This window comes from Lytechinus variegatus, chromosome 11 (assembly GCF_018143015.1).
Source record: "Lytechinus variegatus isolate NC3 chromosome 11, Lvar_3.0, whole genome shotgun sequence".
NCBI classification, from domain to species: Eukaryota; Metazoa; Echinodermata; class Echinoidea; order Temnopleuroida; family Toxopneustidae; genus Lytechinus; species Lytechinus variegatus.
The window spans coordinates 6672241-6688316 of record NC_054750.1 but is presented as its reverse complement, the minus strand read 5'-3'; the positions used below and the strand labels follow the sequence as shown (position 1 = coordinate 6688316).

The 16076-nt window shown below is 34.5% G+C and overlaps 1 protein-coding gene across 1 annotated transcript; it reads left to right on the top strand.

Moving 5' to 3' along the window:
* Positions 1-360: 360 nt before the first annotated feature.
* Positions 361-11614, top strand: LOC121423886 (adenine DNA glycosylase-like). Its single transcript, XM_041619412.1, has 12 exons — positions 361-545; positions 989-1101; positions 1733-1843; positions 2264-2305; positions 2834-3019; positions 3705-3802; positions 5164-5405; positions 7568-7671; positions 8792-8864; positions 9839-9987; positions 10432-10641; positions 11130-11614. Exons 1-12 carry the CDS (start codon positions 509-511, stop codon positions 11256-11258), a joined length of 1494 nt encoding a protein of 497 aa, XP_041475346.1. The 5' UTR covers positions 361-508; the 3' UTR covers positions 11259-11614.
* The last annotated feature ends 4462 nt before the right edge of the window (positions 11615-16076 follow it).

Here is a 16076-nt window from a genome sequence, read left to right as displayed (position 1 = left end):
CTCAACGTTGGGTGACTTTTTTATTAGGTCAACTTAATCGGGTGCAGGGATAGGGTAGACTGTATTCATGTTAAAAGATGGATCAAAAATACGCAAAAGAAGAAAAGGAAATTAAAATCAATTTGATCATGATATATCATAAATTAGATTGATTTATGCATGAAAAATATTCTAATTGAATAAAAGAAGGGTTATAATTTTCTAAAATAAGATATATTATCAATACTTTTGACACTAAGCCCCTCTTGATTGAGTGGAATCCTCCGGGATTTTCCCTTTCAACAAAGCGCGCGCCGAATCGAATGCATTTCATAACAAACTCGTGGGGCCTGCCTTGGCGAGTCGAGTGTCAGGCTTTGAATAAGACAGATGATGTGCAGTGAGTACGTATGCATGGAATCAGATAGCTCCACGGTTTTAAGTACCAGCTCCAGATTTGAAGAGGTACACCTACCATTTGGATCTGAAGAAGCACCACACATCAGTGATAATTGCCCGATTTATTTCCATGATGAAAAAGGCATCGAAAATCAAGAGTATTTCCGGTAAGTAGAACAAGTGCAAGTGCAAAAAAGGCTACATTGTTGACATCAATCGTGATGCTGACTGATACTCATGTAGTTAAATAGGCTGGCATTTCAGTATTGGACGCTGGACTATCTGATGATCTGTCATATCTCTGTTGGTGTTGGCTTGTCTGGGGAGCTGCTGTCTAATTGTTATTGAATTGACTTCAGCCTTACGATGAGTATGATGAGTATATCTAGCTTGCATTTATCGGAAGAGTGAATGATAAAAACAATCATGAGAGAAACTCAGAAAGAGGGAGAATGTCATTTCCTTTCCAAATAATAAAGTGGAAAAATAACAATCGATCAGAGTTATAAATACACTTTCTTATCAACATGAATAACTGTAATTAAGGATAATTCATGTCATGCATGTCAGCAAATACTTTTTCATATTACTGTATTCAATATCTCATCAGAGTCACAGGTACGAGGTCCTATTCACAGCTTTTCGGAGACTGAAATCAAGTCTTTGCGTAAGAAGTTGTTGAAGTGGTATGATGCAAACAAGAGGGATTTGCCATGGAGAAACGTAAGTAGGCTTAGATTTGTGTTGGAGACAAGAACAGTAGGAAGACTTCCGTTATGCGATTATGTTATTGATATTCAATAATGTCAATGATAGCAGTTGGAAGCTACTAATAATTTCATCAAATCTGCTTTTAGGTATACTTGTGAAAATCGATGACAAGATTAATTTTCATGAAATTCTTGAAATCCAATATAATCCTCATTAAAAATTGAAGTACTTTTTAAATGTTACTGATGAAACTGATCAATAAACTTATATATTTACAAATATGAATGAATGATTGAGAACTATCCACATTAATTATTGATGACCTATGCTGTTATTAGGAGAAAAACTATGATTAAAAGAATTTGAGAAATGATTAAAAAATTTGCTTGGTGAAGTGAAATATCTCAAAACCTTATTTTGCTATTGGCTTAATAGGTAAATTGAATGCATTTTGAAGCATATATTAGCATCTTATTGTGACTGTATCCCCCTAACTTGCAAGTATCAAATCATTTTTTTTTCTTCAATATTGTCCTTTTTTGCCGTTAGTCCTTGTTTTAGTGATATGATCATTTCAGTTGATATGACTTGTGAATTGTGATATCAATTTTTTTCTTTGTCAATTCTTTTTCATTGTATGCAGATAAAAGGAGAAGACACTAATCATAAAGCATATGCCATCTGGGTTTCTGAGATAATGTGTCAACAGACACAGGTTGCCACGGTGATAGATTATTACAACAAATGGATGAAAGTAAATAGCAAAATTGTTTAACTTTTTTTTAATATAAATAAATTGCAAAAGACATTGAATTATTGAGTCCTGAATAAGTTTGAAATTGTTTTTTTTTAAATTAAATTGTATTGGTCAATTGAATTACGTGTAGTTTATTATTTTTCTTGATGATGTTAAGTTGTGAAAATCGGAGGATAAAATCTAAATAATCAAACTATGAAAACTATCACTAAGAATCGGTTTCAATGCATTTTGAATTGATACAGACTTTCTTTTAATGTGTTACAACTTTTTCTTTAAACAAAGTTTTTGTTTTAGTTTCTTTTATCACAAACCTGACATTGCTCCATCAAATAATATAGCTGTATAATGATTATGTAAATTAATTTCATTCAATATGTTGTACAATTTCTGAAATATCTTTCACTATCTTTCCAGAAATGGCCAACTCTTGAATCGCTTTCAAATTCATCTATAGAGGTGAGAATTATATTACAAACAGATAAGAAGAATTGGAGTCTAGTTTCTTTTCACACATATATAGTGTAGAAAATTATTGATACATGTATTTGTACTCACTACTATTGATTCCAATTATGATTATGTGTGATAAAAATCTTTATGATATTTAGAATAATGGCAAAATTGTCTGTATCTTGTTCTACTGAATTTGAGCTTTTTAAGGAGCCACTCTAGCCATTTCACTCAAAGTTTTTGAATTATTGACAATTACTGACAATCCTATTAAGGGGCTGGAAAGCTGTATGGAAGCTGATTATGTCAGTGAAAATGAGTCACACACTACGGTCAGAATACATTCAGTAGAATTTTCAATTGAATGACATTGACTTTTGGAGTCTTAGAGGCTTTTTACTTGTTTAATACATTTTTTTGTCAGTCTTATGTAATACCCCAATCATTTGAAAGATGATGTGCATTTATAATTTTTTCAAGATACTTTTGGTGATATGTTGTCCCTGTGAAATCAATTATAATTTCTATTCATAGGAGGTGCGAGAAGTCTGGGCAGGTCTTGGCTATTACTCTAGAGGGCAGCGTCTTTTAGAGGGCGCTCTCAAGGTTCAGAATGAGCTTGATGGTCAGATTCCAGGAACCGCTGAACAACTTCAGAAGAAGCTGCCTGGTGTCGGCCGCTATACAGCAGGAGCAATAGCCTCAATATCCTTCAACGAGGTACTGTTTAGTTGTTGCACCTGCGCATCATCAAATAACTTTTGTAATTTGTTAAATATAAAGGTTTGAAAATATGATAAGGCAATATAATGGTGTTGATTTAAAAAAAAAAAGCATGAATGTTTGTAAGCAAGCAATTACAGGACCATATGCAAAAATCCTCTCTGAGGGACCTGGTAATGACAGGCTTGGCAATTTCCTGAGATATTAGAAATTTCTTCCCCTGGTGGGTAATACTAGGAAAAAGAATTGTAAATGCTGGAAAGTACTTTAAGATGTACAGGGAAATGTTAAAATATGCTTGAGAAACAAACACCCGGCAATACCTGAAAATATTCAAGAAGTATATTTTGTAGTATTTTCCTGCATTTCCAACTGTGTCCCATTTTCCTAACAAAATTATTGAGGCAGTATTTGCCTATATTTACCACGAGTATTTCCCATTCCTATCATATAGGTTCTCCGAGTGGGAATAAAACCTGGGTCACTGGAATACGAAACCATCACTCTACCAACTGAGCTATCATGCCTCCTAATCTGCATTATTTTGACGCACTGGGAGGGGATGGGATAGGGTTTACAATGTTATGACCTTTCCGCTTTCCTAGTCACATTATCACAGCTTTTCTTCACTTACTGCAATGTGAGATAGGCTCATATTTTCTTCTTTTGTATTTTCGTTAAGGCTACCGGTGTTGTGGATGGCAATGTGATCAGAGTTCTTGCCCGGTTGAGGATGATAGGTGCCGATTTTACCAGTAAGAATGTCATGGCAGCAATGTGGTAAAGAAAATCTATCTCTGTTATATCCCTCCAATGAATATTCATTGATATGATAGATTATACTCACATGGTAGAAGATAATTTGTCAATTTATTGTCCAGGGTTGATCTGCAAATGCATAATGAAATAATGAACATTCTCGGTCCTGCCCCAAAATAAAAAATATTGAAAACTATTTGAATATCTCACCAAGTCTCAGGCACACAGATCAAGGGATTGTCTCTAGTTGGCATCCCTCATGATATAGCAGTGCAGACACTGGTCTGCAAGAATTTAAGAATGAGTGATATATGGAAAAGCAAATATCTATCCTTTTTATTTTTATTTCCATAGTTCAAATGCAATACTTTAAATAGAACTATAACATGGAAGAAGAAGCTTATGGATTAAAAAAACAATCTTCCTAGAAAAAAGTGTTTCATTTCAAAGTCATAACGAACAGCTTTTTACATTTATCTAACTGACCAAGGTCCTACTGATTGTTTCACAAAGATTTGAGTGTGACTTTAAATTTCAGTCGCATGCAGTATATATAAAACATCGTGGAAGTGGTCAGATCATCAGAACAGGATGTGCACTACCTTATATTTATTAATCAGATTACACATTATATAAAATACTGTGCGCGTCAGCATTTAAACCAGTGATGGTATTATCTCAAAATAAGTTCGAACAGAATCCAATGAAATTACCACCAAAGTGTTTGTATTTATAATTAAGAAATATGTGCCATTTTTTGTGCCGAATATCTCTGGGAGAAAATGCGTGATTGCTGAGAAACGAGCAAAGTAAGCATGGAATTCAGATGACGGGTATTTTTTGAAGCAATGTTATTACACTGTCCCACATATGCTTTTCTGTGTAAGCGATCATCAGAATGATTGATTTTGAGCTATGATTTCATGATCATACAAAGATAAGTTCTAAATCAGATCTAAATGTATGATAATATTTGAACAATTAACATTGATTTAAAAGACTTTCTCATGAAATAATTGTTTGCTACAACTACTGTCTTTTACCTTTAAGCAGGATTCTAAGGGGGTGTTGCAAGAAAATATTTGCGATCAATTGCTAATATTCTGTTGCAATTTTACAACTGATAGATCAAGAATAGTTGTTGCAAATCAGATTAAACTTCTTGTTTCAAGGAGCAGATTAGCAATCAATCACAAATTCGCAATTAACTGCAATACATATAATTGATTTAGGGATCAAAAATAGACTTGCAATTGATCGCAAGTTTCTTGCAACACCCCATAAGTCGCACTCAGCTCTTTGTGAAACGACCCCCTGGTGTTCTCCAATATGTTTTATAATCACAGTTAATAGCTTCTAATTGTACTTTCTTCCATCCATAGGGACCTTGCCAATGCCATCGTCGACCCAGACCGACCCGGGGACTTCAACCAATCAATGATGGAGCTCGGGGCGACGGTCTGCACCCCTCAGGCCCCCCAATGTAACACCTGTCCGGTCCAATCCCACTGTAAGGCCATAAAACAAATGGATCATCTGACCAGGGACCCAGCTACCAAACTTACCAAAAGTATTTTAAGTCAGCCACCACTGAAGAAAGAGGAGATCCAAGATATTGAATGTGGTAAGGGCCCCGTAATGCAAAGGTTGGCGATTAATCTGTAATTTGAAAGAAAAATTCTGATTGGTTACTATTCAGTCTAATGAGCAAAATGCACATGCAACAATAATGATAGGAATTTAAATAGTGCCATCTGTCTAGAAATATTCTATTCCAAGGCGTGATGTTATTATTATTATCACCCCGGCTTTAGCTTGAGCTGCCTTTCAGCGTTCATACATTCAAGGAATTAATACTGCCGGGTACCCATTCACCTCACCTGGGTTGAGTGCAGCACTATGTGGATAGATTTCTTGCTGAAGGAAGTTATGCCATGGCAGGGATTCAAACCCACAACGCTCCACAATGAACAATGATCTTGATAGGCCATTTCATTAAGCGATTAATTGCTAACCTTAGTGTTACAAGGCCAAGGACATACTTACATTACTATAGGGACTTCTGATTTATAGTGGGGGAACCTAAGGCTACGCACTTTGTTTACAAATTATTAAACTATGACAATTCGATTAGAAGCAAATTGTCTTACTCTTAATTTATGGTGAATATTTTGAAGATCATTTTCTAAAAAGAAAATATTACAAGATTCACAATAACAAAAACTACGAAATGTTTTATGAACACCTCTTGGGATTGCCACCAAATCTGGAATGGGACCTATGGCTACACTCTCGAATTGATGTATCATGCAAATTTTTTCTATTTCCTTAACCACAATTTCTAAAATATGTTTGTTTTATTGAAGGACAGTATGATATTAAAGTGAACATAAATCCTAAACTGCAAGTAGTTGCCGCTTTTCTCTGCATTTTGTGATTTATTGCAGCCTCTGTAGAAAATGTGAATAGGAATCATTTGTCATACTGCAGTACAGAGAGTGCACATTTAATGCAATTGAACATTGATGCACAATGAGTGATGCTTAACTTTAGGACCCCTTACATGCTCACAAGTACACCGCTTTAAGTATGCCGTAATAGTCTCTGCTTTTGTGTTGAAGACGTGCAAAGTTAGTGAAGTAGATTACCATCACGAACAGAGCATTCTTAACCACCTAATGCCAGCATACTGCCTTTCAGCTATCCTGGCGAAAGACATTATTCTGGGGAAATCCGTTATAGTTAATTTGACAGACAACGTTAGTCAAGTTTTGGCTTGCTCAGTGTCTTGCATCACTTCATTCCAACAAAGTTGTATGCAGTAAACATATAGCAGATTATAATGACATTAACATAGTAATCCACTAGTGAACATGCAAATCTACATGTCTATATTGATAGTTCTTTTGTGCAAAAGATTTTGGTGCTCTTTCAAAGGTGTAATATAATATTGTTTTGGTATTGGTAGAAAGATATATTCTATGTATATGTTATGTACCTGTTACCTCGAAATTGTACCTCGAAATTAAGTTTTATACTACTGCCCTGCATCGACAGTTATGCGTCATGACCTGGGCCTATCTTAATCTTTATTATGTTTTGTATTGACTTTGTCAATTTCTTTCCTTTATTGTGATTTCAATAAAGTGATATCAAATAAAAAATAATCTTGTTGAAAGTCAACAGTCGCGTCTTTTGCGCAGGATTCCTGCAAGCAGCATTAATTAGTAATTATCAAATTTAATCCTAGACAAAAATGGAAAAATACGGAAAAGCCACTTTAAAAAGACGCATAGTGCCTTTGTAGCGGATCTCTTTTTATATGATGCAATATTGACTTCTGACAGCTTGCCTTGTTTGAATATCATAATGGGTGATAGGTTAAATTCTGAATGGCATGGTAGGAAACTTCACAATCCAAGTCTTTCTGACAAGCTAAGAAAGTCTTGCTAATTTTCAGTGGTCTTTTCACTCCAAATTCTTCATCTTTGGTGTGAGCTCTTACAAAATACAGGAGATTTTATAGGACCATGTGAATCTAGCATGAATGTTGAAAGAAAAAAATCAGGGTCAAATAGGAAAAAAGTGTACTGGTATTATTAAGAGGAAGAAGCGCTTCTTTTTAAGGACTTGTATGGGCCCTATACAAAATTAAAACAAATCATCCACACTCAGAGAGATTATTTATATGGTATTTTGCATCTGTAAGAACTTAATGTTATTATTATTATTATTAAATATGTTCTTGATGTGAATTTAATCATTTGAATGTTTATCGTTGATTAGCTGCTGATGGATGTACACTGTGTTTGGATGGGCCTCCTGATACTAATCTCGGCGTAATGAATTATCCAAGGAAACCTAAGCGAAAGCCATTGAGACAGCAAATCGTAAGTTTATTTTATCTGTTATAATTATTTATGCAATGAAGTCGGAGTCTCCAAATTGGTTTAGCTTGGGATCTGTGAGCTTGATACTGATTAGGATTGCTTTGACAGACCTGCCAACCAGTACGTTTTAGGCGTATTTAGTACGTTTTTGCAAACAAAATGCGCAGTACTTTTTTCTTTGAAAAATATGATTTTTTTTTACAAAATCGTAATTTATTGAGAAAAATATCTCTATATATCTATTTCATAAAACGAACACAAATCAATGTAATTTCAGGTAACTTTTGTTTTTTTTTCAATCATTTTGTTAAAACCAGGATGTGATATACACATGTTTCAATGTTGTTTCTTCATCTGCAAGAGCAGTGCACATTTTAGCTTACATGCAGCTTGAGCACCGGGATGAGCGAGTGCGCCATGCATTTTATTATGAAATACACTTTTTTGGTGAAAAATACATTTTTTTTATCACAGAATACAGTTTTTCATTCTCAGAGGTTGGCAGGTCTGCTTTGAACTGTTGATCTTTTAAATGTCAATCATTATAGGGATGGCTGGATGTACCTCGCACTCAAAGAGATCACCCTCATTCCCTCCCTCAATTTTAGTCTATTCATTGCATCCTCTTCCCTCAAGCCAACCCTCCTACTCTCCTCCATCATCACTTGCTTCTTCCATGTCTTCTTCGGTCGCCCCCTTCCCCTCTGACCAGTCACCTCAAATTCCAGCGCCTTTCTCAAAACATGATCATTATATGCTATTAGAGAGGTCAAGGTTCACTCTATAGAAATTATACAGGTTTCAGCACCAAGGCCATAGCATGAAAATGTATACATGCCTCTTTTTTAGCCTAAGAATAAATTGGTTGTTCTGAATTATTCTTTATGCCCTAATCTGATGATAGTCTGTAAGGGGGCAGAGGTGCTCATCACAACACAACTTATATTAAGTCTTGAGGGTTTACAACCAAGACAGGTTATAAGCTAAAATAACCTACTGAAATCACACCATTTAATTTGCTAGGAGAAAGGTTGGCTAGAAATTTTGGCCTTTTGTTAAAAGAGTAACTGAGAATTGATGTAAATACAGCATTATTTTTGTTTGATTTGATTTTTTGCAGCATGCTGTTTGCATCGTAGAAAGACAGTTAAGTCAAGAATCTGAATATCTCGTGGTGCAACGACCAGACACTGGTAAATATCACCTTGCACCTTCATTCTCATCTCCCCCCTTGATGGCTGTTTTTGTTTCTATCAATCCTTCTCTTCTTTTATTTCTATCTTTTCATTCAACATTAGAACTTTGTCTGCTTATCACTCTATCTTTCACTTTGCTCATCTTCTTCTGACACTGCACAGTGGTACAGATTTGTGAATGCTGTATGTCTTTTATTTGATTTCTGTATACTTATCTTCTTCATACAGATCAAAATTTTTAACACAATCCAAATCCTTTTTAGGACTGTTTATCATCAAAGCATATCCATAGAAGTCTGGGCAATGTCTTTAAGCATGATTTCACACTCAGCGGTCCGTATTCTGAAGTCGGGTTTAACACTCAGGTTTAAAGTTGTAGTTTAAGTCTGGAAAGCCAATTGTTACATAAATCACTAACGGTAGAGATATCATATTTCAGCTCATTTTGGCTCTTAAATCATCCATAATTGTCTAGGAAGTATAAGTAGATGATTTTCTTCGCCTTCAATGAATCAGGAAAAAGCACAGCAAACATAAGAAACATACAACTTAATAAAAATTTTGACACTTATGGCTTCCCATAATATTAGCACAGAGATAGACCATGGTCTAAGTTAAACCTGACTTCAGAATACGGCCAGCGTCTTTTACGACTTATCCTTCCATTCAATAAAGACAAACAATTGGAATGTAGGAATGACAAAGATAAAGATACTGAGTAGGATAGCATCTGAGATATATGACTTAGAATTTAGAAATTACCCCTCAGCATCTTTGACTATTTATCCCCTCAATCAGCAAAGCTAAACAATGGGAATGTAGGAATGACAAGGTTAATAATTGTGAAATCTATCTCTAAAAACAGGTTCCTTTTTTGTGGGATGCACTGTATCTGAGCAGCCTCACCATTATCATTTTCTGATCTCATAAACATTTTATTCCTGCTGTCTTCCTTGATAAATATAATACAGGCCTATTAGCTGGGATGTGGGAGTTTCCTAGTATAGAGATAGCGGAAGGTATCTCTCCTAAGAAGATGAGAAACAAGATGGATGACTATCTGAAGGGCACCTTGAATATGACATTGAAGAATGTTCAAAAGAGAAGACACATCTGTCAGGTAGGTAGTAAATAAATTAATTTTTAAAAAGGGTATGGGGTATTTGCCCTGCCCCTTTCCATTAAAAAATGCTATCAAATGCAAAATAGCCCATTTGGTATTTTGTCTAATGGGTTCAATGCCAATGAACCCTTTCCAAGGACAAAATGTTTTGATCATGAAGTCTTTCACTAATAAAATGTTAATAAACTGACTTTAAACTTTTTACAACATTCATACAACAAATAAAATGCAAATGAACAAAGCCCAAATATTCCTGTTATCCATTAGTAGAACAAGTGGCTACAGAATAGTGAAATTTACACTTAATTTCTAAAAGATATGCCTATCCAAACTAATGTTCTGGTACAGTAGCCATTTGGAATTCCTATCATAATAGTACTATACTGCAGCATAGTGGTATACAACATGTCATGCATTTTTGCTTTTCTCTATAAATCCAAGTTTGTGCACATGTTCTCTCACATCCAACAAACCTACGAGCTAGAGACAATGATCATTGAGGAGGAGGAGGGTGATGGATGTGAGAGATCTCAAGAATCTGAAGACACCCCACATCATCAGTGGGTATCAAGAAGTGCCTTTGAGAATCAAGCTGTATCTACCGGTATGAAGAAAGCATTTGAAGCATACAATGGCAGGGCTATTACTAAGGTAATTGGGAAATTTAACATCTTATATCCTAAGTCCTTACACTATTTTCTTTTACTATCAGTGCCATAGCATATGTGGTATAATTAAGTTCTTCTCTTATACCTTCAGTTTCATTACATAAGTAATTTTTAATACCATAGTTCACATAGTATAAGTTCCTTTCCTGTATAATGATTCTTATTATTAAAAAATCCTTTGCACTTTCTTTTTAGTTGATAATAGAACTAGATCATGTATAGATATATGAGATGAAACTATTGATACATGCAATATCAAAACTATTACAACAGCTAAGATATATCATGGAAGTCTTACAAAGCATAAGTTATTTTCTTCTTGAGTGATTAAAGCAACATTCTTCAATACTCCTAGGAACATTCCATGATCATAGCCATTGATAGAAGGTTTTGGGGGATTTGATTTATTGTCACCAATCTACTTCCAATTATCATATTCATGTCACAATCCTTCTTTCTTCCTCTGTCTAGAAATCTGGAAAGAAATCTAAGAAATCAGAAATGGAGAATGGGAATGCTGCCAAACAACGCAAACTCGACAGTTATTTTACGAAGAAAGAAGAAAAGACATCAAGGTATTTCACAAAAGAAGATTCATGATGAATATGTGTGTAGTTAGTGCCACAATGTCTACCAAGTCTAGCTAACCAATAACTGTAGTTCATAGACAAATAGAGTGGGTCAGACAATGTCACTGGATCTTTCCTGATTTGGCCTGAATATGCAACTAGGGTTGCAAAGTAAACACAATCACAATTTGATTTTACTCACTTTATTTCATTGTAAGTGCTTTAGGTCAATGAGAAAGACGTAATATGATATGGGAAACAACCCATACAGGAGCTGCAGGCAATTTTGCTACCGAAACGCTCGAAAGTGGGCGAGTCGTGGTCTAGTGGTTCTGACTCTTGCCATTCAAACAGAGGGTCGTAGGTTCAAATCCTAGCCATGGCATGTTTTCCTTCAGCAAGAAATTTATCCACACTGTGCTGCACTCGACCCAGGTGAGATGAATGGGTACCTGGCAGGATTAATTCCTTGAATGCACGAGCGTTGAAAGGCAGCTTGTGCTAAAGCCAGGGTAAAAATAATAATAACAATGCGCCTTGTTACAAGATAGATGGTGCTATACAAATGTTATTATTATTGTTAAAAGAGCCCTAGATATTAAAAGCAAAAACAGGAGCCCCCAAAATTCATCATTCGCTGCAATATTAGTTAGTGCTTATCCAATGTTGCAGATTTAGGCAATTGTTTGTGGAAAGGAGCTTCCGAAGAAAATATATTTTTGCCTATAATGAAACACCAGTGTATAGGTGATAATGACTACACAGTATGTGAATTCTCCTGATACTGTTAACATAAAAACCCATTGTATTATCAAGGTTTCCATTTTTAAGAGAGTCGGACATCATACTCTGGCTGCAAGACAGAACACAATTTAGTTGCTGAAAATTTTTATTAATTGAACGCACTTTATGCCCAATCAGAAAAAGCATATCAATAATAATGTTTCAGATGGTGAGAAAATGTCATTAAAACCCAGACATTATTATCACTAGCCTAATCTGACTCAGCAGGGCCCAAGGACATGGGTCATCCCTAACCAGGTGGTTTCAAAACCGCCTCGATCACAAGAATCCCTGTTAAATTACAAGAACTTTTTCAAGCCAAAATATAACCAATATTTATTCCCACATTCACACCGCCTGGAAACATAGCCTTCGGGATAAGATCCTGAAGTTACAAGCATGCACAGTATGGTCTGATAAGCAGGCAACGCGTGAGATTAAAATTGCTAGCTCAGCTGCCCCCACGATGCCCGTGCCCAACTAAACGCTGGACTAATAAAGTTCCCATAATTTGCATTTAAACTGCCAAAATACCTGTGACCTTCGAAAAATCCCTGTTCTCATAATTTTAATAAGTACCGGTACCTACTATTTAGCAGGTATTTTCTTTCAGGGATATTACACGTAATTTGCTTTCACACTGCCAAAATTAAGTGGAATTTTCTGATCGGGGTAAATCAGGGCAAATTTTCTGATCAGAAAATACCTGGAACTGACAAACTTTGAGGCAGTCTGAAACCACTTTCTTTCCCTCTTCGTTACTAGTATTATCACCTGAAGAACAAGTGGTGCATGAATAGGATTTAACAATAGGTGTATTCAGAATGCCTCAAAGTTCGAGAATACCAAGTTTTGTCAGAGGGAAATTTGCCCTGATCTACCCTGATCCAAAAATACCAGGTATTTTTGCCAATATGAAAGTAAAATTCTTGTAGAATTCCCAAAAGGAAATACCCACTAAAAAGAAGGTGCTTGTCAAAATTACAAGAACATTCCTGCAGAAATTGTTTTCTGAGGTCATGGGTATTTTTGTTGTGTGATAGCAAAATACAGGTCCTTTCTCAATACATCGAGCAGTTAGGTTCCAGGGCGCCTTGGCCTTGCCTGCTAATCATACCGTACTGTTTATGCTTGTAACTTTGAGAACTCACCCAGGAAGGGTCTGCTTCGGGTTGGTGTGTATGGGGATTAATTGCTAAATGAATTGACCAAACAAGAACAATGTTACACGTGCATTTGTCACAAAATACCGACCAGGAACCAATCAGAAGTATTCTTTCATATTTGCTATTCATCGCAAATCTTTGTGTTACGGAGCCCTTGTGTTTCAAGGCCTGAACAAGTTTTTAACGGGTTCTCTGGTTATCAAGCTGGTCTGAATATGCCTAAATATTCAGGCTGACAATATATATATTACCTTATTGTGATGAGATAACTGGAGATATAGAAATACCCAGCTGTGCAATACAAGGTTCCAAGCCCATCAGGGGAACTTATAAGTCAAGGAATTTGACAAAAATGCCTGAAATGAGGAAAGAGTCAGGGAATTATGATTGGCTTCAAACCAGTGCTGAACTAGCTTGTAGGAAGGAAAACAAGACAAGCTAAAGAGGCAGTTAATTCCGAGAACTGCTTGGGTGCTTCATCGACAGTTCAGGGTAACATGTGAAACTCGAAGTGAGTTGAAATAAATTATGAAATTTTGAGACTACTCATCAGGGAAAATCAAGAGAATTTAGTTTTCTTTAAACACTGGAAACCCTGCAATATTGTGTTGCTCCATTGTCAGCAGACATGTTCATGTCAGTAAGGTAGTTCATAGGTTTTAAGGAATGCTTCTTTTAGAGAATGAATCATGTTTGGGAGATTACCTCATTATAGGAAGACCATGAATTATTCAGTGTGTGAAATATAATGTGCCAAGTAGACAAGTTAATCATCCATATGTATATATAGTTAACTGGGTTAGTGGGATAATAGCTTTTATATCAGTGTCTTTTATAATGCATTCCTTTTATAGATAGATATTCGCTTAGATAGATGTTATCTTTGATATTTTCTTAGTTGTAAAGTATTTTTTTATGCATGGCAGTTAATTCCCTTCATGGTGTAAATAATAGTTCTATGTACATTGTTGATGTATATGTGCCAAATGAAGTAAAGTACAGTACTTCATATATTTCTTAGATTGTAATAATTGATGAATTCTTATTTCTCTTGTGGGATGCCTTCTGAACCTGAATCATATTGGTTATAAAGTGTAATGGTGCTAGCTCTAACATATTTTTTCATGATACATGTTTGTCAATAATTCCTGGTACTTCATAACATTCTTGTACCCATATCTTGATTACTATTAAAATCATTGTTGAAAAACTAATTCAGATGATAAGATATTATCATGGTTATTGGTGCTGTAAGCCTAAAAAATGAAGTTTAATTTCCATGTGAAATCATCAAAGGTGTAATGGCAGATATATTTGCACAGACTACTGTTAATAACACATTTCACTGTATTGTAAGACAAAAGTATACTTATATCACTATAGGAAACCTTTTTTCTAATTCAATTTCATTAATATGCATATTGCTGTTAGATGTTTAAAATGCATTTTTTTCATGTATCATAAATCAAAATCATTATTCTTGTTGAGACAAATATCAAAAAGTTTCAAATAGTTGTAGTGTTTCGATTCATTTCGTTCAAACCTCATGATGATGATGATGACAAGTTTGTATCATCAGAATTTTAAGAAGAGTTGAAAACATAATTCAGAGTAGTGTGTGAATGTAATTAAAATCATATATTTTTTAATTAATGGATTACATACGTTTTCTTATGTTTACACAGATTTAACTTTTTCTCATTGTGAAAGCACTCAGTATTAGAAGTTAAACCAATATTATACCATCAAATTCTCCATAGCCTAGATTTACCCTTTAATTTTCATCAAAATAATTATTGATGATATTTTCATTTGGACAGTAAAAGTGTTGTATATGTGCAATAGATGAAAAAAAAAAGTTTCATGTATACATGTATATTTGTGATACATGTACAAGATCAAATTTGAGTTAAACATGAAGATCATTTGATAATTAGATATCAAGCCTTGTCACTTTAATTCATTTTAGTAAGAAATTCATTCTGATTATTTGACTGATTCAAATTTCAATTATAAATTTTAGATGCTTCCTCATATACAAATATTCTGGTACTGGTAATTGACATTATACAACATTTGGTATTAAATTGGTAACATTCCAAAAAGTAATATTTTATTAATTTTTTTTTTCATAAAAATGTTAGGGGCTTATTGTACAGATATTCTGGTGCTGATTGGTTACATGAATTCCATTGGCAACTTTCCAAAAAGTTTATTTTTGTATTGTACTTGTGAGACATTACAAGGGCCCTGTATTATCACATGAGATTGAGATTAAACATTTGTTAATTTCGTTTATAAATGAATTCTAATTAGGTGATTAACATTTTAATCATGTTATTAAATTGGAAATATAACAAAAAAGGTAATTTACTATTGTACCGTTAGACATTCAACAGGGCCCTGTATTATCAAAAGAGAGTGAAATAAAACATAAATTTTGTTAATTTCATTCGTAAATGAATTCTAATAAGGTAATTAATTGAACATTTCAATCATGCATATTTTGTATTTCTTTAAAAGATTTTCAGGTGTTGATCACTAACATCAAATCATGGTATTTAATTGACAACAGAACAAACATTTCATTTTACTATTGCAGTTTTAAGATTTTCAACAGGGCTTTGCATTATTATCAAATGCATATTATCAAATTCATAAATGAATTCTTATAAGTTAATTGATTGAACACTTCAATCATGCATATTTTGTACTGTATTTCTTTTACAGATTTACAGGTGTTGATCACTTACACCATGGTATTAAATTGGCAACATTCCAGAGATTATTCTTGATAATGAACTTGATAAGACATTTGAACATGGTTATACATGTCCCAATTCTCATCAAATGTCCACTTGGTCGAACACCAATTAGTCTACGATCTTATTGGATAAACT